This window comes from Eucalyptus grandis, chromosome 5, assembly GCF_016545825.1.
Source record: "Eucalyptus grandis isolate ANBG69807.140 chromosome 5, ASM1654582v1, whole genome shotgun sequence".
Lineage (NCBI taxonomy): Eukaryota > Viridiplantae > Streptophyta > Magnoliopsida > Myrtales > Myrtaceae > Eucalyptus > Eucalyptus grandis.
The window spans coordinates 57,581,242-57,608,763 of NC_052616.1; the positions used below are offsets into that span (position 1 = coordinate 57,581,242).

General features: G+C 37.2%; 1 protein-coding gene and 1 long non-coding RNA gene across 3 annotated transcripts; both read left to right on the top strand.

Annotated features, from left to right (window-relative positions):
- The first annotated feature begins 16,749 nt into the window (after positions 1 to 16,749).
- On the top strand, positions 16,750 to 19,373 carry LOC120294069 (probable leucine-rich repeat receptor-like serine/threonine-protein kinase At3g14840). The gene is made up of 6 exons (XM_039313959.1): positions 16,750 to 16,907; positions 17,079 to 17,259; positions 18,845 to 18,916; positions 19,014 to 19,082; positions 19,165 to 19,236; positions 19,328 to 19,373. The coding sequence occupies exons 1-6, from the start codon at positions 16,805 to 16,807 to the stop codon at positions 19,371 to 19,373; spliced, it is 543 nt and encodes a 180-aa protein (XP_039169893.1). The 5' UTR covers positions 16,750 to 16,804.
- Positions 19,374 to 22,597: 3,224 nt separating this feature from the next.
- Positions 22,598 to 27,109, top strand: LOC120293245. 2 transcript variants are annotated; one of them, XR_005550993.1, is made up of 4 exons: positions 22,598 to 23,332; positions 24,966 to 25,840; positions 26,177 to 26,347; positions 26,495 to 27,109. It is a non-coding gene; the product is annotated as an uncharacterized LOC120293245 (long non-coding RNA). The 2 variants fall into 2 exon arrangements; XR_005550992.1 differs by having other exon boundaries at positions 26,177 to 27,109.
- Positions 27,110 to 27,522: the final 413 nt, after the last annotated feature.

Here is a 27,522-nt window from a genome sequence, read left to right on the forward strand (position 1 = left end):
TGTTTTTTTTTTTTTAAATAATAATATTTTCATAATTTCGGAATATAATATAATATTATAAATTCCAGAATTCGAAATCATTAAATAATTCAAAAATAAAACCCCATTATGTCACATCAAAGCTTTATATTAAAATAAACATACTTAACTTTGAACTAAACACACTTTAACTTAATTAAACATCATAATCTAATCCTCAACCAAATAAACTAATCTAACCACCTAAACTTAATTAACTTAGACTAAGCACACTTAGGGCATCATTAACCATCTAATCAAGATTTAGTGAGTTAAACTCACCGGATTAGCTCGCCGCTTAGACCAAAACGATGAGGGCGGCGCCGGGATCAACTTTTCCAAAGGCGGGCCTTGCTTCCGGGGCCGGGAAGACGTCCAAAACCGGCCTTGAGTGGGCTGCGAGACCCACAAAACCAGCTGCTGGTCGCGGCGGAGGAGGGCCGAAACAGCGGCCGGTTAGGCCCGAAACCGGCGGGGAAGGGCGACGGTGGCTCAGGCGGTGCAGGCAGCGACTCTGACGGGCCTCCAGCGGCGGCTGGCGACGATGAGCAGCTCTGGACGGCGGCTGAGGCGGCTGGTGAGACGAGGGAAACGGGCGGAGCGACGAGGCGGGCGCGCGGGGCCTTGCGCGGTCGGGCGAGACGGCGACGGTGGCGCCACACGGCGGCGGCGAGCGGCGACCGAGCGGCGAACGGGGACGCGGCGGCTGTCCGAATGGCGAGCTCCTCCCCCTTCGCTGGTTTCCCTCTCTCCTCCTCTCTCTCTCCCCTCCAAGGTGGAAGATGATGTTGATTGGTCATCTTTTCAAGAGCCAATCCCCACCGTCCACTTGTCAAGATCTCCACCCTTGGCCCAACCACCATGACATCATCCCATGTCATCTTCCACTAATTCAAATCCTCCACAACATCATTCAATGGGTGCAATTTCATTTCCGCCGAGGTCCGAATTTTTGTACACCCAATTTCTTCAATTCTTCTACCAATTATCTTCTAATTGAATCCAATTAAAATCCACAAAAATTATCTCATGATCCTAATAAGATGTGTGACATGACCGAGCTTCCGACTTCTAAATTCAATCTCAATTTGTATGGTTGAATTCAATCTAGTGCGATTTCGGCTCGCCTAATCCACTGAGTAGCTTTTGGGGAAATTTTCTTGCATTTGACCCGAGGGTGATCAGTCCCCAAGTCTGACGCGGTAAAATTCCTTAATTACTTCACTCAATAGACCAGTTCCCTCGTGAGTGGCCAACTCTGAGAGACGAACTACATGCACAGATGAATTGCCCGACTCAATTGACTAAAAATGAAATTGAGAAAAATCGGGATGTCATAGCCTCGTTCCCTTGCCTTTACCCACAACTCCCAACATCATCTAAGGGTGTGCATGGTTTGGGTGGGTGGTTTCGACCTAGAATCGGGAACCACTTGCTAAGAATTGGTTCTGAAAAATTAGAATTGGGAACTGCCCGTTAGTTGCATGGATCCACTCGAGAACTAGACTGCCTATTCGGTTCGATTTCCGAGTGGATCCATGGAACCAGTCCAACCTCCTCGCCTTTCCCTTTTTGCCCTCCTACATCTACTTATTCTATCTCTCCCGACCATGGTAGCTTTTAGCCTCCTCAAGCACCGGCGCCGTGGTGGCCGCAACCATCTTGTTGTTTCCGTCCCGATAACCACCACCATCTTTGCCACCGCCTTCGCCTCCACTGTCTCTTGCTCCTTCCCCAAGACCGACAACGAGGAGGATGACGGGCTGTTCTTCGACTTGGAGTTCACCCCTGTTCCCAAAGACGAGGACGATGGGGAGAAGCTTGAGGAGGGGGAGAAGGAAGAGGGGAGGCAGAAGTGAGACGAGCCCAGAATGACGAGGACGACAATGACGGTAAATGCGAGAGGTGGCGATGAGGATGGCGACGACATGGACAGAGAGTTCAAGTTTGAGGGGGAAAGAGAATCTACTCCTTGTTTCATCGAGTCCGGACTAGGACTCGAAGGGAGATGAGCATATTCGAAGGTGAATCAGAGAGGAAGAGGGAGCTAGGGGACAATTTGAATTGAGAAAGATGAGATGTGCGAGAGCAAATGAACGAGACAAGATGGAAATTGGAGCACTAAATTTTAGATTTGCTAATTTCAAAATTATTTTTAATATAAAATATTAATATACTTATTATAATATAATAGGTCCAGTCCGGGTGGGCGAGTAGACACATCTCGCCCATAGAATCGGGAATCAAACCGGTTCCCTTAAGAATCACCGGTTCCGGGTGATTTTAGTCCGGTTTCGAGCAGTCTAGGCGGGTTCCGGTTTCTTTGCACACCCCTACCATTATCTCCGTAGTTGATATATGTCTTATGTTTTTAGCCTGGCATACGAAACCAAACCCACATTAAAGTATGTTGAAGCCCGAATAGGAAAGTACGAGATCTCTACGTGGGTTTGCCGCTGCTTCCAAATTCAAATTGGACTCTTATTTAATTTGCAAGATACCTTGTGAAGTCGGTTTCAACGTGGTTTATATTTATTTAAAATAAAAAAATTAATGAATTTGAGATTAATCCGCTGTTCGTCCTTTTAAAAGATGACGTGGCTTATTCTTTAAAGGAAGGGCACGTAAACGATGGAATCAATCCATCCACTGTTTAATTAAAAAGGGTAACTTTCTGCACAAGATTTCAACCGCGTCAGGTGCACCATTCTCGCTCAGCCACCCATTGGCCTTGGAAAGTCTCCAATCTTGTATGAACTGAAATATCCACTTGAACACCAAACTGGACACTTGTTATTGCAAATTGTATTATATTATATAATGCATCAGGATTTTCATTATGTCCAGTGTGGAGGTAAGAACTGATTTACATTCCCATCGTTAGGTGATTGATGCGTGAAAGGACTTAATTACGCTGTTCAATCATCGAGTGGTGAGTATGTAAAACTTTTGGTACACTAACGAACCTAGCAATTATCATATTGAGTTTTCCTTCACATATTAAATACTCTTCTCATATTTCAAAACCTACAACTATCATACTAAGTTATTACAATGGTTTTCAAGTTATACCACTCATTGACACGTAATTTACCAAGTTGCTAATTTATTTTCCAAATTACCCTACCTCCAAAAAAACCCAACATATGCCCGCACTTTCTCTCCCTCGGCCGAAGGGCTTGCTTCGTCCAGCATACTCACTACCACATCTCCCCCTCGTCACTATATGTGCCGCCGTTGTTTCTTTGGAGGCCGTCGCCGCTAGCTCAAGGCCAGACCTTGATCTAGCGGCCAAGGTAGAGCTCTATAGCAAAACTTGTGTTGCTTGCGAGCTTGTTGCAGATGCTCGCAGTCGGTCATGACCCTAGTGAGCTCGAGGCCGAGCTTGCGTGGCCTTGGACCGGGAGCCTTGGGCTCAAGCTGAGCTACCCGGCATCGTGAGCAGCGAACGATCTGGCCACTGATAAAGACGTGGATGTGGGGAAAGAGACGTGGGTGGTGGTCGAGGGTGTTGTTGGCGACTCGGGAGAGCAGGCTTAGGCATCGAGCGATAGCTCGGCGTTGTTGTGGCTCTCACGCCGTGGGTCGTTGTGCTATCGTGTGCGAGGAGAGAGAAAAAGGGCAAGGAAGAGAGTGGGAAACGGGTTAGGGTTTAGAATACGGTTGTGCATGGGACAAACAGAATATATTGTTTTTCTATGTCTCCTAGACTTATTCGGTGACGGTTTTTCAAGTTAACGGAAGACAAAAGATATTACAAAATAAACTTACAAAAAAAAAAAAAAAGATATTACAAAATAAAGGCGTCAACCTTCATGTATTTATTGATTTATTTTGAACTAGAGAGGATCTCTAACATTTGGTTATTCTTAGTCTGTTCTGTCGTTTCGGAAGCTAAACAAATGGAGGAAACCTCCATGATTTGCGTATTTTAACGTTGCACGTTTGGTTGTCGATGTAGGGGACTTGCACGAGAGCTCTGCCATACTTCTATGCTCGATTTTTTTTAATTTCGTGTATTTCGCGGCAAATCAATGATCTGATTTTTTTTTCCTAAATTTGATCATATACATCTCTTCATATATTTTCGTTAACTCATTTTTCTAAGTAATAACGATGGTTAAAAGTTAACAAAATATTTTACAGATTGTCGATTTTCTGTAAAGTAGATGGAATATAATGTTGTGTTGATTTGTGCACTGTAAAATGACAAGCATATGTTGTTTGTATTACTTTACTGTAGTTTTGCGTACTATTATTGAAGACCATCGAGAACTAGAGTATCATTTGAATAATTGATGAGATAGAAAATATTAATATATGTAGTTGACTGAAACTCAACGTCAACGGGTTTAATTTTTTTTAATGAATGTGAGTCTAAGAAGGTTTATTAATGAAGTCATTCTTAAACTCACTCTTGTACCTCACGAAGCATGTGAATATTGTCTTCGACTAATTCCAATTCGATTTTTTCCTATTATGCTGAATATTATTACAATTGAAAAAAATCTTGAATTCATTAAAACGGCCGATATAAAACATTGAGAGGAAAATATTGTTTGGACTCACCATACGGAAATTTATTAAGTCAATCGTAGAGCAAAAAGCACTCAGACTCGATTAGTTTTGTTAACAAATATGTGACGGAAATGTCCCATTAACCGAGATTGGCTTGATCTATCCCTTTCCTACCCTATAAACAGTTTATACCAAAACTCCATTTCTTTTTAATGTGTAACTTAATTAGGAACGTCTCAATCTACTTGGGTGCATGAATTGCCTGTTTCCCTCAAGGTTGGTGAACTTGTGAAGGTGATGACTCATGGTCCATTCATCATTCAACCATATTATTTTTCTTGCCTACCTATGCTTAATGTTTAGGAGATCGATAGAGAACAAAGACTATTACACTTATTCAATAATCGGTTTTCCTAATTTCAAAGAACAAATAAGTATAGATAGTTGTTAATACTTTATAAGATCCCTTAAATGACTACAATTAGTAATCAAATGTTGTGGACGTGAGGCAGGTTTCTATTAAGTGCAGGTGCAGGTGGCCCGGTCCAAATGCCTCCTTGCTTAGTTGATATCGGACCGCATTAACCATCCCTAGGATTTGGCAATTTATATAAACTAGTTGACAAGCACACCCTGTCACAAGATTATTTTAATTTGCATTAGAAAAATAAATGTACTGAGTTACGCATTAATCATGATTTGGTGATCTAATCAATCACTTTAAAAGAGACGTAGGAGTAGCTTATATATAGAATTATTTATTGAAATAGATGGTATCAATATCATAATTTTTCATAATTTTTTGTAAGGTGATTGGCCTTCTTCAGTAGAATAAATTTCAAACACGTACTATATTTGAAAAATCTTGTTCTTCTGAGCATTGTTATTGATGATTTTCGTTAAGATGATGAACCTTGTGTTGTGTAGACAGATCGATGGCATGTTCCCATGTCTCCCGTTTGACTTTGCTTCCAACTCTACTAGTTCGACATCCTTCAACATTAAATAAACGGCAGCACAAACGTTAAAAGCAGAATAAAAATTAAGGGCCATCTTGATCCGGCCAGGAGCTGGAGACTGTTGTATCCAAAGTTTCCTTAACATCAATGCTATTCCAATTTAATATTATATGTGTCATTGACAATAATTAATAAATTCATTTTAATCTTATGATATTATGCGTTTATAATTTTACTAAATATGGATGACTATGACCGATATATTAAACTCAATCCGCGAAATTGAAATATCAAATAAGTGACGGACTGTATGCGAGCATTTGAATATATGAGTTGTATGTATTAACACCCAAATAAGGATTTTGGTTTATCTATAGGATAACAACTTTTTTGATAAATTTTCTTAATATACCTCGCATTACCATTTATCTGAAAAATTAGACCTGTTGAAGAAACTCAGAAGATGAAGAGTATACCGATTGAGGAACCCCATAATGTCTTTGAAGTGGAGTCTCCGTTGATGTATCCAGTCAAAATCAATTTAATCTTATAATCAAATTTTAGGTCAAACTTTAGCACCCAAATGATGTAAGCTTTCCAGGCCAAGTTTAGTCATTGTTTCTTTCCTTATTTAATGATTTATACTAACGAACATGAGTGCACATGCATTGTGCCTTCATCAACTGATGCAATGTTTACCTCCTACAAGCTCTATAGAAACCTGCTGATCTCCTACCCCAGGTTTCAACTCCTCCAAAACACACTCCCTTATCTGTTGAGAAAATATGGTTCCGAATTGGATAAAACAATGAAGTCGGACTTTTAGAGCAATTAAGTTAGATTTTGAGATGTGATATCACTTTATTTAAAGATTTATTTGCCCCACAATATTCTAATGGTTACTGGCAAAACTTCCTCCATGATACAACAATGTTTCGAATGAGAATACTAGATAACAATTTTAATATTTATTAAAAATCTCTCTAGAAAACAATTAAAAATAATGGTTGTATATTCTTTCGAAGGAAAACGAAAATGGGAAGAGGAAGATCATGAAAAAGACTTGAAAGTTCTGCAAATAATTGAACACAAATGTTGAATAAATTTCTTTGAATTCAAAGATGAAGAACTTATATCCAAACAAACGTAACTTTTCAAATGTTGTAAGAGTGCCTAATAACCATTAGGCAAAAATAATAAATTCGAAATTAAATAATTAAAAAATAACTGTCACTCCATTACAAGTCACATCGTTTCAATGAGACACAATAGTTATTTTTATAATTATTAATTCAAATTTTAATAAATAAAAAAATAATGATCATTGATTAGTGCCAAATCCTGTCCACGTGTGCACTCAAATCTTTTCGATGTATGTTAAAATTCACCAAAAAAAAAAAATCTTTTTCGGTGTGGGACAAGGCACATCTTTCTTTGTTTTACAAACAAACTACCAACATTATCTTCAACCTCTTTATTGCCAAATTCAACTTAAAAGCTTGATTACGAGGATCGACAATGGCTCTTTCGAAGAAGCCGTATATGTACAAAAGGATGGATTTCGAGGACCCGGAAGAGAAAAAGCACTGAAAATTGCAGTTCCTGATCTACAAAGTGTTGGAGAGAGCCGATACTCGGAGGAGGCCGTTGCTTCTGAGAGCGAGGTTGTGCTGGTTGAAGGTGAAGACTAGGTGGCGGTTGAAGAAGTCGAGGAAGAGGATGGCACTAATGGTTTCGAAAGCGAGACTCGCCGTTTATAAGCAACTCATAAGTCAATTGAGGAGGTTGGAAGCTCTGGTCTGGCCTTGTAGAAAGCAAGCTATTGATCAGCCCCAACCTTGGAAGCTCTTTCTTGCAGAATCACCACTTAGAAGTATCCTTTCGTTTTGGTCTCTCATGTTGTGTAGAATATGGGGGCGGTGCTTACAGAATTCACCTTTCTTTGTAGAAGAGAAAAGGGATGTTTAATTATAGTACGTAGAAATCATACCCACAAGATTGTTTGGTTTCTTGTTCGAATATTTTGAGGTCGTCAGCTCATCAAACTAAATCCAAATCTTAATTTTCTGCTTTTCCATTTACTCGGTGACTGAGAAATAAGTTGAAGTACATCACCCCGAGAGACGAATAGTCAAACGATGAGGTGCCAAAGAGAAGCAGAAACAACCAAACTAATTTGACGAGTTCGTCCCACTTTGGAAGTCGAACTACTTAGCACGCAAATAAATCGGTATATTAACTTCCAGGATTTGGGAGTCCTTCGATATTTTGTAATCCAATGAGATTGATCATAATAGCTTAGCGTGCCTTGATTTTTCTGCAGTTGGTGTCTACATTTCTAACATGAAATGGAGATAAAAGAGGCTATGTTAGGCCAAAGCAAAGTCGAAGTATAAACCCCTCCACCTGCAACTCCTCCAAACCCACCACACCACACCCCCATCCCCACCCCCAAACCATCCACCAAAAACTGCTCCCCCTTCTCTTTGGCTACGATTCCATGACTCGTTGATGACACCTAAATTTTGGCGATCCATTTAGTCATTTATCGCATTAAAAATTATGAGGTAATTTTATCTCCGAAAAATTATTAATTGTATGGCATATAATTTTAGGTGCATTTATTTTTAATTTGCATTTACAATGGGCCAAAGAATGGATGAGTTCGAATTGATGGTTCAGAACTTTAAATTGATGAGTTGAGCTAGGCCCACAAAGAGAGCAAATCGGCTCAAGTCTGTATATTCGAAGAGATTTTATGGATTTATCTTTGTGAGAATTCAAAAGCAAATATTACGTTTGGAAAATTAAATATTGTGTTTGGAAAAGAAATCTCCGTGGATATGGATTTGGAATGCATAGGGTTTTTGGGAGAGGACATGCAATCGATACATACGGCCACAATTCTGAAAAGAGGACTTTGAATACACGACACACAGTGGAGTACGCAACAAAATTGAGCAACACACGTGGGAATAGAGAGAAAAGGCGGATCGTGAGGGAAAATTGATATCGAACAAAGCTCAGCCTTTTTACTTGTGGTAGTTCAAAAGAGGCTCCATCGACGTTAGCGATCCCCACGCGTGCCTGCAGCTCCTTCTCGGTGCCGGTGTCGTGTCCGTGCTCCCGTTGATCTGCCACGCCAGGGGCTTCGCTGTCCCTCCACCGCAATCTTGCTTCCGCCGGCAGTCCCTGAGTAATTCAATGCAGCCTGGGCAGCGTGCAGGCTCGACTGCATGTTCCTCAGCCCAGATTTGCTCCAGCCCAACACTGTTCTCAGCCCCGACGCTTCAAGAAGCCAGCCGAACGACCTTGAGGATCTGCCGTCCAGACGGTACCAGCCAGCGATCCCGGGCAATCTCCAGTAATTCTAAGTGATTTCCTGCAGGTTCCCCGCGAGCCCGACCTCTACTGCGACGCCTACGAATTTGTGGAGGTGATCTTGACAAAAAAATGTCATCTCTCCACCATTGAGGCCACCATCCGTGCATTACCGCAGTGACCGAGAGCAGCCCCCGTCCTTAGCCGCGCCGAGCCTCTACCGTGGTTCACTTGAACCGATCGGATTTTTAAAAAAATTCCAATTTAGGTAGAGACTTGCTTTATTTTTAGTTAGATTTATTTTACAAGGTAGATTTATTTTATCCTGTTTTAATTTTGATATTTTATCTCTTTGTTTGAAATATTTTCCAATGCATGATTGAAATTCCCTAATGTAGCATCCAATTTGCAACCGCACGAATTTTTATTCTATTTATAAGGTTTTAGATGGAATAATTATTCACGCGGGAGTAAAATTGATAACTTGATCTTTAAAGCTTAAGATCAATTTATCGATTTTATTAGCGAAATAATCAAGTTTGGATTTCAATTCGAATGGTGGATAACATTTGTGATGACCATGGATGGTTTGATGTTTATCTCTTAATTATTCTATATACCGAAAATACAAAAAAAAAAAAAAATTGCATTTGCATCCCATGTAGATTAGAATTGATTGCATGATAGTTGGTTATTTTTAAAATGAGGCATTTAGGATAGATAACATTTCACTTTAGTTTTCACTTTAGTTAGATTTTTATTTTTAGTGATTTTAATTACGAATTTTCATAAAAAATAAATACAAAAAAAAAATCATGTGCATGTCATGTAAGATTAGTTTCATGAAATGCCCCTCATTTAGTGATTGTTGCTAGGTTCATTTAGTTAGAAATTGCTCGTCATTAGAATTAGGTTATTTGGTTAATTTAGATTGCATATTTAATTGTTGCATTTCTTTAATTTCGAATTTCATGAAAAAGGAAAAAAAGAAAACTTAGAGTTAGGGCATTCTTTGTACGTCATTGCATACTAGGGTAGGATTGCATATTTAATTTTATTTTCTACTTAGTTATAGTTAGAGATAATTTTCTTTAAGATAGACTGCATGCTTATATTTTCTTTATGTCGTATAACTTAGGTCATATCGCCATGTCATATCATTTCATGTTAAATTAGTAGTATACATTACATGATTTTCATTAAATAAGTGAAAACAAAAAAAAGAAATTGCGTGTTAATTAGAAATCATATCTAGGGTTGTCGATTTGCATTCTGATCTAATATTGCAAATGCTTTTGTTGCTATGAGGTAAGTCCTGCAATTTATTCACTGCTGGGTGTTAAATTGGTGGTTAGCGCATCCGCATGGTCACTTCACATGTTAGGGAAGTAAAATCAATTCAAGCTGCTTGCCAAACATTTTTCAAACTAAAAGAGAAAGGTACCGAAAGGGCGTTAGAGAAATTTAACATAATCAAGTCCCCGTACCCAAAAGCTATGGTTCATAGAAGTAAAATAATTCTCCCATTATTTTACTTAGGTATCTAATCGACCCATCGTAAACTAATTAGTGACGACTCCATTTTGCATGCTAGATATTTGAATCTAAGTCGCGAATTGGTATGAGCTTGGGAGAGCCCGAGCTAAGTTAGACTTAGTAGTCCATTAGTCTGATTTTAGGTGGTTCACCCGAAAATTTGATCTCGACAGTCGTCCTGTAATTGAAAAATTTCACCCTTTTTCGACAATGACTATTTAAACAGTTAAAAGTTTCTTTAAATCTCTACGCACGTAATTTGGACTTTTAAAAAGAAAAATTTACAAGCACTTGAAACCTTTCAATTGCCACAATAGTTCTCATATAACCTTTTTATAGTTTTTCAAATATTTGAGTTTAAAAATTATTGGACTTTTCTAGAAGCCAAAAACAAAAATGGTCAAGTATGGACACATGCATCTCCACTCGTGTATGATATATATATTAATTTTCTGGTAGCAATTAATTGTTGTGGCATGTGGACCGAGTTAAAAGAACTTTTATGAGCAGCTCAAGAAAGATGGGAAATTTATTATTAAAAAATTCTAATATATTCTACTTATGCCAATTTAATTATAAACTTTTCAACAATGTCAAGTTAGTTAGAAACATTTTCATGTTTTGTCAATTAAATTCATTGGTAGGTTGTGCCCACCGGTCATCCTACGTGCCACAACTAACATTCACGTGGTCAATTTTTGCAATTAAAAAAATCCGCATTTATATTATTTTATTTTATTTTCTTTCCTTTTCTTTTTCTTCTTCCTCTATCAGTCACCATGGCTGGCCAAAGGCAAGGCTAGGTGGACTATATCGACAAATTGTAAAAAAGTTTAGGATTGAATTAAACAATTGAAAGATTTTTTTATTGAATTGACATAAATATAATATATTTAATTTTTTTAAATAATTTCCTCTAAGAAAGAGCATTGTCTATTTGACTTAAATTAATTTATTTCAAATAATTCCATGTTGAATGGGTGAAACACCTGTTAATATCGATAGAGACTTAGATATGCTAATGTACGAGCACTCATTAATGAATGGAACAGATTGTTGTGCCAAATAATTTAGTTTCTACAACCGTACAAGTCAATCGTTATCCTAAAAAGTCTTAAGATATCAATTATTATTCTGTCCATTTATGCTAGATCCCAAACTTGACATATATGATATTTTTTTTTGTAACTTTTATAGGACAAATTTTTCCGTTATTTATATTCAAGACATATAATACCACCAATGGTATACAAACTATATCAGGTTAAGATGGATAACATTAGATGCTTTGACTCATATTATTTTCTATGCTGAAAATCATATTCTACCTTCCTACTAAGATAATTTTCCCGCATTTGACACAATCGCCGATTGAATGAAGATCTTCAACCCAGCCTGTACTTACTCTTATTAGTATCTGAATCAACTCTCAGCTACATTAATGCATGTGTTGATACGTTCACAGTGCAATGTATAAAGACATTCATTGAAGCATAGTGCAGACATGAAAGACCGACATTTCTTTTGAACATAATGAAACATCCACATGGAAAGTTTTCTATCACAAAAAGAAAGGAGGGATATCGAAAATTCAAAGAAGCTCATTAGCATAAATTTCGCGTTCTAGAGTATGAACGCAAAAGCAAATTGGCAGCAACGAATGATTTTCTCCGGAGACTCCCGTCGGTTTTGCAAATTGGTGGGTCAGAGAATGCAAGTTGGACCGCATTCAATGAGCGGGCCATCGCATCCACTTGGACGAGCGCATCGCTATAAGGTATTAATTTCTCTACCTATCTATATTTCTTAAATCATCTAGATTTAGGTTTAATTCAAATTTAGATAATTCATGACGATAAGTGCAATCTTTAGTAATATTTTATTTAAAGAGTGATAGCCGGTAGGCTTTTTTTATTGATGGCATGCTCAAATCTTAATTTAGGATAAAATTAGTGGCACGTTATATGATTGATAAGCGAGATCCTTTCTCTATGGCTCATTTAAAAGGCAGGTTTTCAAATGAATACCAACGAACCAATTGGCAATAGAAAAGCATTGAAAGGTTTAGACTTTTTTTTTTTTATAGGAAGGCTAAGGCTTGATGTAATTGGAATGGAGTTAATGTTAAGAAATTGGCAAAGCAGACAAATAGAAATGGTTTTTCTTCAAAATAAGTGGCAAACCTCACATTGCCTTTTTTTTTTTTTTCGGGATTTGCCAAGTTTATTACTAAATTTTGGAGCTTCTCTTCGAGCATATCGGCAAGCCCCTAGTGGGTCCACCTGAAGAAACCCCATAAATGCATACATCCCCATCTGGAACTCCCCACCTCCTAATTTTCATGAGGAATGGTGGCTACTGAGACAATGACTCCAGTTTTCATTAGATGAGGACATCTACATTTGAGATCAAAATAAAGTTAGAAAGTACTGAGATTAGAAACATTTACATCGAATTGGGATATTATAAAGAAATAGAGATTTTACATACATGTGGTTATTGTTAGCCCGAAGAAAAGATGTGGGCTTCAAAGTTTAAAATAGGTTATTAGACTCTTTGTCTCATGTTCATTTGTTAAAAATCATATATTTTTTCCCTAATGTGATAATTTCTCTCACATCTTACTCATGTGATAGTCGGTGTCCGAATCAATTCTTAACAGTATTAAATGCATGTAGTAACATATAAGCAGTTAGAATGTGAAAGGACATTCATATAAATATTGTGGAGGCATGAAAGATCAGTATCTTTTTTTAATACAATGAAACATTCCATTCGTGGGAAAATTTTCCAATCTCAAGTAAAAAAGGGACAAGGAAAGTTCGAAGAAGCTACTTAGCATACATTTCTCCTCCTTAAGTGTGAAAGCAAAAGATCCGACCAGGAAAAAAAGTGTAAAAGCAAAAAGAAAATTGCCAAATCATGGAGCTGGGGTTCCTTTTTCGTCGAAATCAAACAAAAGGACAAAAGAAAAAGGCATTTGACTGTCGGAGTTTTTTTTTTTTTTTTTTTGGTCGGTACTGTCAGAGTTAGCTAGTCTTTTTCTTTGCCGGTGGCTACACCCTTAACTTGTTTGGGTCCGACTTACAGAAAGGCATTTGACTGTCGGATTGACTTGAATCTTGTTCGGGGGCGGTACCTTTTAGCCAATTTTAGATTTGAAATCTTGATTTTTTAGCTAATATTAAGTACTTTAATCTTTGAAAAGAAATAAATGAATGTTAACATTGGAGTACTTTTTTTTATATTAAAAATCATAATATATATCAATAGTATTTTGCCGATTTGGTTCCCACGAAAAATCTTTTACCAATATTGCGTTTTGGTTTTATTATAGGAGACTCAGGTTTTGTGTTGAATCTGAGAAGAAAAACTTAAATGCAACAGTAAATTTTATTCTCAACTTGTATATATAACCCTAATAACTGATACTCAAATGACTCAAAGATTAACAGCTTTTGGGTACAAATTACACCAAATATTATCAATGCTATAAGTTGGCCACATGTAGCTAGATAACCTATACTTCGAACTCAAATTATGCCGGAATTTAATCCACGACACGGCTTGCTTTAGGTATATAGCTGGAATATAATCAATAGCAATATTTTAGGATAGGAAACACAACATCGGAATTTAATTGACGATGCTCAGCTTGTGGAAGAACACTAGAATTTTATCAACAATGCTGAACCGAATAAAGAGACACGTTGGAATTAATCTACGATGGGAATTTTGAAAATTATAGCTAAAATGTGATAAAGTAAAGATATAATAAAGATAGTTGTTGGGTTGTGCAGGGGGCTTCCTCATTGGACAGGCTGTGGTATATATAGGGAGAATTGATAGCGGTCGATCGGTTACTTCTCTTTGGGCGCTACTCTTAGGATTCTCCACGTTTTCCATTTCTTCTTGGTAACACTATCCATAAGCAACTTTTCCTGACTTATCAACGAGGCTTGCGTAGCTTGTTGATTAAGTAAATAATGGCTCCCTATTTTTATGTGCATTTCACATGGTAGTTATTATTGCTTGAGCTCTCATACTAATTTCACATAAACTTCAAGTCCGGTAAACTATTCTTATAGCCCGACATGGGGCAATTAATTACCCTGTCGTCGACTCTAGGAATTGTGTCTAGAATTTTGCTGCCACAGGCAAGGTTCGGGCAAGGGCATCAAGCCGTCGGCCAGATCCAAGGGAGGGCTTGGACGCCCTTGCCTAGAGTAGTCTAAGGTTGCTATAAAAAAGAAAAAAAAAAAGGGAAAAATAAAAAAATAAAAAAATTATAAAATTTGTTTGCGTCAATACTAGTCATGATACGTAGGATGGTCGGTATTCATCTTAGTGATTTTCTAAAAAAATTGACCAGATCGATTATATTAGCATCGTTAAAATATTTAGGATTTTATTGGTACAATTGAAATATTTATGACTAAATTGACATGAGTACAATATATTTAAGACTTTTTTTCTTATATACTTTTTCTCGAAATCGTCTCACTCTAATTTAAGAGGACTCACGCCAAAACTGGTGTTGAGTTATCGGCGTTCCCTAGAGATCTATGTATCAAAACGCTCGATCCCCAATGGCTTTGATCAATTCCAAGATCTTGCTGCATTATTCTTAGTCATGTGGGAAAGATCTTTTAAGATAAAAGATCGCGATTGGAAAATTTCAGGCTTTTTTAACGCTATGTAATTGGATCTTTTCTCCTCCACCGCCCCTGCTCGATTTGCTTTGTACTGACATTATGCCCTATGGTGGCACTTTTGGTTGATATCAATCTACGGTCCTCTGTTTTCGTCAAAAAAAAAAAAAAGTTCGACAGTTTTCAAATCTCTAGCCACGCACACACGATTTGACTTTTTCTAAATTTATAAGCACTTGAAACTTTCTTTTTCCACATAAATGCGTTGCATATTTGACTTGGATTATTCTTTTTCCAATTTGTATAGGCGGTACACTTGTCTACATCGATAGAGACTTGGCTCTGCTAACGTTGAAGCAGCCATTAATGAATGGGATATTTTGGATTCCACCATTGGACAATTCAATTATTGTACCGAAAAGTCTTTAGATATTATCATGCCGTCCACCGACGTTGAATTCCAAATTCAACGTATATGCTTTTTTTCGTGTGATTACTTCAACTAAGACAATATGATATTATTAACTGCGTCAAAATTATCATGAGTCAGGGATCAAAGAACTGGATTTAACCGATTTATATGGCTTGTTGAGTATTTCATTGGCCTCCAAACAATCGAGTGTCCGAGCGCATGCACCTGAATTATTAAAAAAAAATATATCAATTGGTTACGACTGAAGTTAACAGAAAGTAAAAAAAAAAAATAGATTTGTCCAAAAAGAGAATCTAAATATTTTATGGACAACCTAATCAGCCAATGAAGTTTCTAACGATCGTGGAATTCGGACTCCGACATTGATAGACGGTGTAATAACTAGATGAAGATCATCAAATCGAGGAAGAACTGGGTCGTCTCTCTCATTTTCACACGTCCAAGAACGAGAGTTTATAAATGCGTTTGGTTCAGTTTTCCCAGAGAAATCTCTTGAAGAAATGTTGGGATGTTTGGCAAATTTTGCAAAGGGGCTTTCCACCGAATGTTGGCTTTGAAAAGTTAAAAGTTGAATGCAAGTAGGGACTAGCATTAGGCTTTCAGCATTTGATTAAATGCAACTAGTTTTCTTTTTTCAAAACTACTCTTATCAATTATTTAATTTTCGATTTTACCCCTTGTTACTATTCATCTTTTTTGAACAAGGGCAACCGATGAGGCTAGTTCGGGCCAGCAAAGAGCCAGCAAGAGGCTGACAAGGGTTTGACGAGGTTGCGTGACGACTACCTGGGTCATGCCACCTCGGGCGTCACAATCCCGGGCGGTTGTCGCCTTGGTCGTGCGACCAGGCAACCATCACCCGAGGTTGCGTTGCACCCTAGCCAGCCGCTTGGGTTGCAATGCACAGGGTCATGCGACCCTTGCCGGAGGTCGTACTACCTTGGGCATTGGCTGCGCATCAAATTTGGCTTGCCGGTGGCTTTAGCCCTTCATTGAAGGGTTTGATTTTTACTAATTAAAAAAAAAAGGGAGAAAGAGAAAAAATTAGACCCAAAATCCCTTTGCAAATAAATATTTTCCGAACACTATTTAGGCCAAAGTAGCTTTATAAAGGAGTTTTTATCGAATGCAATTCACATATTTCCTTAAGGAGCTTTAGGTCAAAGGCATTTATTTTCTCAAAACTCGTTTGCAAACCGAACCAAACCTATCCTACCCCCCCGTTCCTCTTTCTGTGTATAAATGCATGAAGCTAAGACCACTCCACAATCATCTCTCTCTGCCAAATTTTGCCTTGGCAGACTCAGTTGAAGAGCGTGAGATATCTCTCTCTCTCTCTCTCTCTCTGGATTGAACTTGGGACTGAGATGATGACGATTCTCTTCTCAGCTCCACCTCTCATCTCTGTGCTCGTCCTTCTCTGCACTACTCACTTTGCTGCAGCCTCCACTCTCCTGCCCGATGACGAAGGTGAAACAATTGAAGAGAACCCCGCTAATCTTGTATTGCTTTTCTCGCTGTTCCTTTTCCTTCTTCTTCTGGTTTTGGCTCAAACATGTAACGCGATGTTGACCTCGTTCGTGCTTGTTGTGCACGAGATGTTGCTGTTTCTTTTGACTGTTGGCTCTTTATTCTTTGCAGTGGAAGCGTTGAGAGAAATAGGGGAGACATTAGGGAAATCAGATTGGGATTTCAACGCAGATCCATGCGGGGTAGACGGTGGATGGGGCGACAACAAAGATATCGATGCAACTAGCAACGCCGTCACCTGCCAAAATTTCACTGACGCCGACAACAACTCCGTTCCCCATGTCATCAGCATGTCTCTCTCTCTCAATTTCATGAATTTTACCATCATCGATTCCTAGCTAGACTTTGATATCAATCGTGTGATTGTGCACCAACTTCTATCTCTTTATAGAATTGACTAGCTAACGCGCTAAACACCGAACCGATTATCTTATTACCATATTAGTATTTCATAAATATATATATATATATATATATATATATATATATATAATTGGGTTGAAATGTATTGACAATACATAAATCATTAATCATATTAAAATTACTCATTAAGTAATTATGAGCGCAATAGTAATTGCTCATGGTATGATTATCTAAATTTTCATAATTTTAATTAAAATAATCACATGTTACGTGCTTAGTCTTTAAATTATAATCGTAAATGAGTTATTAAAACACGAACAAATGATTGAGACTCTAAATTATATTTTTAGTGATTAATAGGACTGTGAAACTCGAAAATCATGGTTGAATATCAAAGTAATAATTGTAATATTCTTTTGGTTCTAATTTTTGGGGTATTTTAAGAATTCCAATGCTGTTCTCTCCTTACGGCCCTAATTCAGTATTGCCTTAATTCAGTGTGGTCAACGTAGTCAGGTTACGACCTTAATTTAGTGCTGCAACCAAATAAGCAGACAGATTCGCCATGTACAACAGGCTTGTGATGCATGCTTTTCGCATTAAGCAATATATATTCACCGGCTTAAACAGAACTTTCCTCTTTCGAGACCACATATATATGCAGTATAGCCATTTTTTAACATCATTTTGATGCCCAGTTTTAAGTAAGGGATAAGTGCAAAAGAATTCTTAAAACTTGTCACGAAAATGCAATTGAGTCATAAAGTTTGCAAAAGTTGCAATCAAGTCTTAAAACTTATTAAATTATTTCAATCAAATTCTAAAGTTAACACCGTTAGCCTTTTTAACGGAAAATGCTGATGTCACGCGGACATGACATTTTAAATAACTTTTCATTTTCCACATGGCTTTTTTAAATTATTTTTATTCAATTTTTTAAAATTAGATTTAAAAACTAAAAAGAAAAGTTAAAATTTATTTTTAAAAATTGTTAAAAAGAAGAAGATAAAATTAGCAGCTCCTCTCCCGCTGCCTTCGCCGCTGCTACCCATCCTTGGGAGGAGTCGGCGACAGATGGCGACGAAGGAAGCCGGCCATTTTTTCATTTTTTAAAATTGTTTTTAAAATAAATTTTAGTTTTCTTTTCTAATTTTTAAATCTAATTTAAATAAAAAATTTTAAAAAAGCCACATGGAAATAAAAATCATTTTAAATGTCACGTTTGTGCCACATCAGCATAAAAAGATGGACATTGGCGATGTTAACTTTGGTATTTCGATGAAATAATTTAATAAATTTTAGGACTTGATTGTATTTTTTATAAATTTTAGAACTTGATTGTATTTTTATAAATTTTCGTGAGAAGTTTTAAGTTTTTATTGCACTTATGGAAAAAGCCTTTTGTCTTGTGAAAACAGTCCTGAGGAAGGAGTCTCTTCCCCCAAGTCTTCCGCCTCGACTGTTCAGTTACCTTTAAGTAAAGATGGAATAAGCCTTTTGTCTTGTGAAAACAGAGTCCTTAGGAATCAGTCTCTTCCCGGCAGTCTTCCGCCTCAACTGTTCAGGTTACCTTACCTCAAAAACTTGTGAGCACTCTCTCCATTATCATCCTCTTCTTCTTCTTCTTCTTCTTCTTCTTCACAATCATTATCATCTTCATCATCATCATGTCTCTGTAAACAGTGATGTCACCCGAAACTACCTAAACGGCATAATTCCTAAAGAATGGGGCTCTACGAAGTTGCGCAACATGTATGTGCTCTCTCTCTCTCTCTCTCTCTCTCTCTCTAGTGTATCTTCTATTGACTGGGGAAACGTAATGATGTGGGTGCAGTTCTGTAGTTATAAACCGATTGACTGGTTCAATCCCGAAGGAACTGGGAAACATATCCACACTCTGGGAATTGTAAGTGATGACTTGTTTCTCCACTCGCGTTTTGCTTCTTCGCCATCTTAAATAAAATTGATGCGGAACATACCAACTCTTTTCTGCTCAGAAATGTCGAGAGCAATCAGCTTTCGGAGCTCTTCCTCCAGACCTAGGAACTTGTCCCAGTTAATTCAATTGTGAGTCTCTTGATGCAAATTTCTGCATTAGGCACTGAATGTTTATTAGCTGGCAATTTAGTATCTGGCGAGGGATCGATTGGAGCAATCTGTTGAGAGATCAGCTCTCAAGTTCAATTAATTTCTTGTTCCAGGCAGCTTACTTCAAATAATTTCACCGGGGAGCTGCCTCAGAGATTTGCTGAACTGACAGCATTGCAGGACCTGTTAGTTTCCGGTTTCCATAGACTCTATTAATATTTAGATACTTCTATTCTTTCTTCTCCTTATGAATCTTGTGGGTTAATGCACTGTAGGCGACTTGGTGACAATCAGTTCACAGGAAAGATACCTGATTTTATTCAGAACTTTACAAATCTCAGCGTACTGTAAGGCTTGATGCTTCTTCACTTTTTAAGTCGGTTTATGTAGATATACCCCCAAGATAATTCAGTCTATTAATTGTATCATCAGGTTTATTCAAGCAAGTGGATTGCAAGGGCCAATTCCCTCCAGAATTACACTTTTAGAGAAATTGACTGACCTGTCAGTTTGGAGTTTTAGCATTTCAATATGATCTCTCCTTTCCTTAAGATGGTATCAATCTAATAAGTTTCTGTATTTGATTTTGACATGCAGGAGAATAAGTGACCTTAATGGAACTGAGTCCCAAGTTCCACGTCTTAATAGTGCAAACATCAAGACACTGTGAGACCACTGCTTCTTCATAAATGGTTTAGGGAAAATAACACAAGCAATCCTTGAACTTGGCCCAATTACAATTTTATCTCCTAACTTTTAATTTATTCACTGTAATTTCAAACTTTTGCCCAACGTGCAGTGTCATCCCTAAATTTTTAATTTTTCAATATGGCCCTTAAACTTTTGATAATCCTTAGACTACATGAAAATGTTCAATGTTATCTCTGAACTTGAATTAATGGAAGGATAAATACTGGATATTTTCATATAGCCAAGGGACTAAATTTAACATTTACCAAAAGTTCAAGTATCACATTGAAAATTTAAAAGTTTGAGACGACATTGCACATTGGGCAAAAGTTCGGGACTATATTGAATAAATTAAAAGTAAAAAAAGGATGACATTGCACATTAAGCCAAAGTTCAAGAATCAATTGTGTCATTATCCTAATAGTTTACTTTATGCAAAAGAGCTGAATCATCTTAGCAGTGTGACAATAACAGTTTTTTTTTTTTTTCTTTTGTCCTTACAGGATTCTGAGGAGCTGCAATCTCATAGGAGAGCTACCTGATTATCTAGAAGAAATGACAAGTTTAAATATATTGTGAGTGGAAATTGTCTTCCTCCTTCCCTATTCCAAGCAGAATAGATAGTCTTGCCCGTAATGAATGAATTTCGTCCAGTTTACAGTTGACTTATAGGTGCAGTTAAAAAACCATTTAAGATGCCTTGAATGTCAGCAGTTCCCTACTCGCTTCAACGGTGTTTTGATCTTTTCTGTTGATATTGCTGAATTGTGAATTGTGATGTGGCATTTAAGTTTCTGGTGATCGTGGCCTCTGCTGTAGATTTTGCAGTTTTCACAGAAGAGTATGGACTTTTTCTCACTTTGTTCACACAAGTTCCTAGAATAGAAACCGCAAGAATTCTTAAGTTAATTGTGGTCCCCATTTTGTCTAATGTACTTTTGCTTTGATTTTTATCTTTACTTCTTGAGAGTAATGATGCAAAACAGGAGGCTTCTGGTGGTTGATTGTCTGAAACTTACCTTTTAATGGTTTACATCCTCGAATCTCAGCCCCACATTATCTAAGTGGAGTTTTATGCTCAATTGTTGTGTATCTGTCAGCCATAACATTCTCAGTTCTTACGAGAGCATGGCCTCAAATGCATCTCCATACAAGTCACTTTCCTTGTGCATCTGGTCATCTCTATAAGATTTATAAATGCTACATTTATCAGCAATTTTGACATCGTCTCATCATCAGCCTCTGCACTTATCCTTTGTTTTTCTGACATTCTGAATAACATAGTTTCTGCGGATTATGCTGCGGCTTATCATATACTACATTGTGCTTTTCTTTTTAACATTAGACTTGGTTGTAATTTCTCCATCAGTAATTATGTTGGACTGCGGAACCATGCTTTCCTTTTTCTTTTTCTTTTTAAATCCTCACTTTGTTTTCTATTTTTATTCGCTCAAGCTGATATTCTATTTTCCAAGCTCCCTAGTGTTGAGTCGTCGTTCCTTTATCCACAAATAAAATGTTCTGAAGAAAGTCTGTTCAGGAAATTATTATTAGCCTTGGTTTTGGTCCTAGTAAATAAATGGAATCTCACGGTTTGAACTATAATATGTTGCATTCCTCAGGATGCATTCAATTTAGTGCCCGAATATAATTTCTATTCAAAATTTAAAATTTCCAAGTTGGAAATTTGATTTACAGTATGTGACCAACTTGATAGACTTGGATATTATGCCTTTTGAAATGAAATCAATTCATCATTAGAACTAAAGAAAAATATTTAATTGGTTTATATTTATAGGCAACTTTAATAATAGCGATCAACTATTAATTGAAATAAATCAAGAGTAATATCCTCAGTCTCGATAATTTCAAATAACAAACTTATAAAGAAACAAATCAGCTAGTGATAAGAGAATCCCGTACAACATCAATTAAACTGTACATACCTGCACTCACCATCTTTTGATCTAATTGGTGGATTCTTTTTTCAGTATTTGATGTGTTTTCTTTGAGTCTATACTTTGTTGAGAACTTTTGAAGTGCAAGAACCATGAAGCATTGGTTTGTGCAAATTGGTCTCAATTTTGTTGTTTGCACTTCAAAGAAATGGGACAGTATATTGGCTATTGTGTTTTCAGTGTTGTAAGGAGCTAAATCTAAGATAGGCCAAATTTGAGTTTCATGGGAGACAAATTATGCACGAAACAAATATAGTTGTCTAACTAAGAAGGCTATGGTTATGCTACTGGGCTTAAAATAATCTTGATATATATTAGAAAAATTTATGCTTTCTACTTTAAAATTATATGACAGGAGAATGAATTTTAGGGTGGCATTTGCTAAAAAGAAATAACATACATCTCGTTTTCTTTTCTTTCTATTATTTGATAATGTCCATCCTGTGATTTTCTTTGTTCTTGAAATTAAAGTATTCTCTTTTTGAGGGAATAGAGAATCGGCTCTAATTAATTAAATTGAAAAATAACAGGTTGAGTTTCCTAAGTATGGAGTCGATGAAGATCTTGCACATGGATAATATGGAGAAGATATGGCTTGATGATCTTGATTCAAATGCCTTTGGCAAACTCAAGACACTAGTAGTGAAGTATTGTGAGAAACTTTTATCCATATTTTCATCTTATAATATGCTCACCAGATTTCAAAACCTAGAGAAGATAATCGTGACCGATTGTGCATCCTTAGAAGTGGTATTTCAAGTCCAAGAGTTTGAATTTAGCGAAACTTGTTCTACAAATACTTTTCAATTGAGAGAATTAGTTTTGACGCGGCTCTCAAAAATGAAACACGTGTGGAGTGGACTTCCTCAAGGAGGTCTTACCTTTGGATGCTTACAATGCATGGACGTTGGCAAGTGTGAGTGTCTCAAAAGTTTATTTCCAAGCTCGGTGGCAAAAAGTATGACACAGCTCCAAAAACTTTGTGTATGGAATTGTGGGGTGGAGGAAATTATCGCGGAGGAAGACGGAGTAAGTATGAGTGCAGGTGATCTCTTCTTTCCACAATTAACCAAACTAGAATTATTTGACTTGCCAAAACTGAGGAGCTTCTACCAAAATAGTCATACTTCAGCATGGCCACTCTTTAAGCAATTGCAAGTGAGACATTGCGACAAGATGAGGTCATTCTCATTTGCTTGTGAATTCCAAAGCTGCCAAGGTACAACTACCAACGAGAACCAACCTACACTCTTTTCTTTTGAAAAGGTTCGTCCATAATTCTAGCTTTCTGCCATTATCTTCATTGGTTTATATGCATAGCTGTCAGTGCTTTGTTATTTTCTACAAGAGATTAAAATTGTCACACTTAATGCTTATTAATGCTCACCATAACACACTTGTGAATTGCTTATAAATTTGAAGATTGACTGCTGTTAATTATTTCTAGCTCATAGTCTTTGTTATATAATCTAGTGATTCTAGCTTTTACTTTGAAAAAAAAAATATTGAATTAACTTGCATAGATAGTGAAGCTTCTAATGAAATTTTTTTATTTAATTTGACTTGCCCGTCTGCCAAAAGTGAAAATTTTTTAGTATTATATTCATTTGGAACAAAGTTCCATGCTCGAACATTGTGAACCTTGTTGATAACTGTGAAGTATAGTGGCTAATTTGCTTATATAGGCTTTGAAAAGCACAAACCTTTTTTTTTTTTTTCTTTTTTTTTCAAAACTACCAACTACTTTTATCATCTACCAACATTTATTCTTGAAGCTCACCAACGTATTTGATATTACTAACTTTATTGAATATACTAAACTTAATGTGATTGGTGTATTAACATTTGTCACGTTAAGATACAAACTGATTTTAGTTCATTGCCAACGTTTTTATCTTGTTAGGTTTTGAAAAGTACCAACATTTCCAAAATTATGAACTACTTTAATAATCAACCAATATTTATTCTTGTGACATTTTAACGTCTTTTTTTTGTTGACAATGCCTTTCAAATCACTATCTTTAATTTGAAATTACAAACGTTAATTTGATTGTTTTAACAACATTCATTAAATTAAGATAATTGATTTTTTTTTTTTTACCAAATTGATTTTAGTCATTTGCTAACTTTTTATCTTGTGGATCTTGAAAAGTACTAATATTTCTTTGTACTTTCAAGATCACCAACTACTTTAATAATCTACTAACGTTTATTCCGATGGGTTACCAACGCTTTTAAAGTTACTAATGTTTAATGAAATTGCCACACTTAATTTGAGTGATATATCAATGACATACCAACACCGAATTGGGTTCCATTTTTAAACATATGCTAAAAACATCCAAATTGGTTCTAGTTTATTAGTTCTCAAAGTCGTAGAATGGTGAACCCATGCACTTCTTATGACCTATGGTAAAATAGATATGAGAACAACTGCTTAGAAAAGAGTGCTACATATTAATACGTCATCTTACTATTGAAATACATCTATTTAATATATAAATGACACATATTTGTTTTGAGTTTTTTCTACGAACTCGTTGACATTCACGTGTGTTTACTTTGCCATTTGGATTTAATTAGTTGACAATTGAAATAGCTGAATATCATCAACTAATAACTTCATTTCATCCAAATTCACGAAACATGGTTTGATTGAATTGGGTGTATCACTAACAAAAAACGTCCTAGTTATACAACCCTTGTATAATGGTCATCAACTCTTGCTCGTCTGGCTTCAGATTTTTTTTATTTTTAAAAAGGATAAAACCGGCCAAAAGCCTACAGGTTCTCTTTCCTCTTTTCCCTAATAAATGGAAGGACAATTTAGTCATTGGACCATGCCTGTGCCCTATTTTACTTTTGGTGGATGGTGGCCTAATTAAACGGATTCCCACAGGTCATTCCTCACCTGGAGATATTGGAATTGACGAGGGAGGATGTTGCGATGCTGCCGCAGCATTACATCTTTGGCAATCTCAAAAGCTGGTTTTTGGGTGCTACCACGATGAAAATGTCGCTTTCCCCTCCGACTTCCTTCTCCAAGGATTCCCCAATCTAGAATTGCTTGTTGTGCGGTGTAGTTCCTTCGAGGAGATATTTCCAGAAGATGCTCTTGGACATGGGGGAGCGACTCCCTGTGGAGGATTAACAGACATGGAAAAACCTCTCAAGTCACTGGAAATCTGAAGAAACTTTTGCTGGTGTTGCTGCGTAACCTGAAAGGAGTCTGGAAAGATGGCGCCTTGATGGCTGAAATCCTCAAACAGATTGAATATCTATACCTTCGGTGGTGCCCGAGTTTATCGATCGTATTTCCATCTCCTGCCTCATTCCAGAGATTGACGAACTTAGAAGTAGAGGAGTGCGCTGGTTTAGTTCATATGGGGACTTGCTCGGCAATGACAAGTCTGGTGCACCTTACTTGGCTAACCCTAAGAGATTGTGGTGCAATGGAAGATGTGGTAACAGATGATGGAGATGGAGCAGAGGAGATCCATTTCCCCAAGCTGAAAGAGCTAATACTTGATCGTTTACCAAGCCTTGAGAGCTTCTCCCCAACGAATCGCGCCTTCAGTTCCCATCACTGAAGCGTATTGTCATCACGCAATGCCCCAAGATGAATATATTCTGCAAGGGTGCCTTGAGGACACCAAACCTAGATAAAGTACTCCTCTCCGAAGAGGATGGTGAAGGACTCTGGGAGGGCGACCTTAATACCACCATCCAAACCTTATCGACTTGGAACGATCCACACCGAATTCAGTAATGCAGGTGAATCTATTAGCTTAATTGTGTCTGCCTTAACTCGATGACAAAAGGAAGAAACTTGCGTTCTTCTTCGAGTTCTATATTGGCTCATATGAAGTCGATCTTTCTTTAAAAAAGAAGAAGTGTTTGGCTGTGTTCTAACAGAATTGTAACATATTTCAAATATTGGGGGCTTTTGCGCACTGACTAACCAATGCATTCTAGCTGTTTGATGGATTGCTTAGTACAATTTGTCAATGCTTCGAAGATTGTGAGGTTTTGTTATAAGGGCCCGTGTGCTCGCCTACTTCTCTGATTAATTTTGAGGAGTGTCTTACTAACAATGTTTGTTACTTTCAGGTGTCATGCTCCCTACGATCAAAGTGGTTGCTTTTTATTTGCTAGAAAGTGTCTCCTGTAGTAAGATGTTGAAGCAATCCTTTTGCAACCCGCGCTTTAATAGTGTTCTAGTGCATGGTGTTGATACCTCTCAACATGGAGCCTTTATGCAACATGTGGTATTCACAATGGGTAGGTGCTTCATTGAATATCTCATTCTTTTTCTAGTTTGGGATGTCCTCTCTGTCATTTCCTTGATAATTGTACTGGTGTAGCATAACAGTTGAGCAAATAATCAATAGATTGTGGGGGTGCTCCATCCCTTATTGAATTGTATAGGGATTTTTGAATGAGTGTTGGCCTTTAGGCAACCTCATTTAGCATCAAGAAGTTTCTTTGGAGTTTGGATGATGACAATAGCGGCCGTACACTGACCAAAGGGGGAAGAAGTCCGAGAATCCAAATAAGCATGTGTCCTTGGGGTAGCACATCATAGCCTACATGGAGCCGTTCACGCTAGATGTTTTCATCTCCAAGTGCATTGTCTGGGCTTCACTCACTCACAGGGTCGCATGCAAGCAGGTTGCTATTGCAGTACCAATTCTGAGGACATCAGAGCCTACTGAAGTCTCAATTGGACATACCGGCATGTTTGGTCATAGGCCAGATTTTGGCAGACCAGTCAAGGGAAGCCGATGTGTACACTGCTTCCTACACTCCAAGAGAGCAGGACAAGTTTGAAGGAAAAATCGAGTAGTAGTTCAGTTTCTAATTGACAGTGGTATCGATATTTAAGTTTATCTTGACTGTTTTTCCTCCTTGAGCATGATCTTGATTGTGTGCACAACTCCTAGTAGGAATACACTGACATCTTTGACATTGTTTTGAGAATCGCGGGATGTAGTGTTGGTTCATTTGCTGGTTTAATATAGATAATAGTAATTGTTTGTCTGATAGGAGCAGAATCCGTTTTTGTTTTGGCTTTGTTGAAACATTTACCTTCTGGATTCTTGGATGAGCATTGTGATGGCTATCATAGCTTCGTATATCTTTCTCTAATTTTACATGGTGTCAATATTGACTCCTGCTTTTGAAACATTATGGATGTCCATGCCACAATGATTAGTTTCATCCAATCTTCTTTTAGCGGACATTTATTTACAAATTAGGTCCACAGCTCTTGATAGTGTGAAGTACTATCATCACATGGATTGGCAAGTAATATCCTATTCAAATTATCATAACTTAAGTTAGTTTAGTTGTCTACTGTTCAGTTGTTTTGCTTCAGTTCATAACATAGAGATACATAGATATTACTTTGCCTGCCTTAGTGACTTGATGATAAAAAATCAATTAACTTGATATCA

Coding starts and splice junctions, on each gene's coding strand:
- LOC120294069 (XM_039313959.1), top strand. CDS start 16,805: ATGATGACGATTCTCTTCTCAGCTCCACCTCTCATCTCTGTGCTCGTC. Junction 18,917..19,013: donor TTACCTTACCTCAAAAACTT/GTGAGCACTCTC, acceptor CTCTGTAAACAG/TGATGTCACCCGAAACTACC. Junction 19,237..19,327: donor ATATCCACACTCTGGGAATT/GTAAGTGATGAC, acceptor TTTTCTGCTCAG/AAATGTCGAGAGCAATCAGC.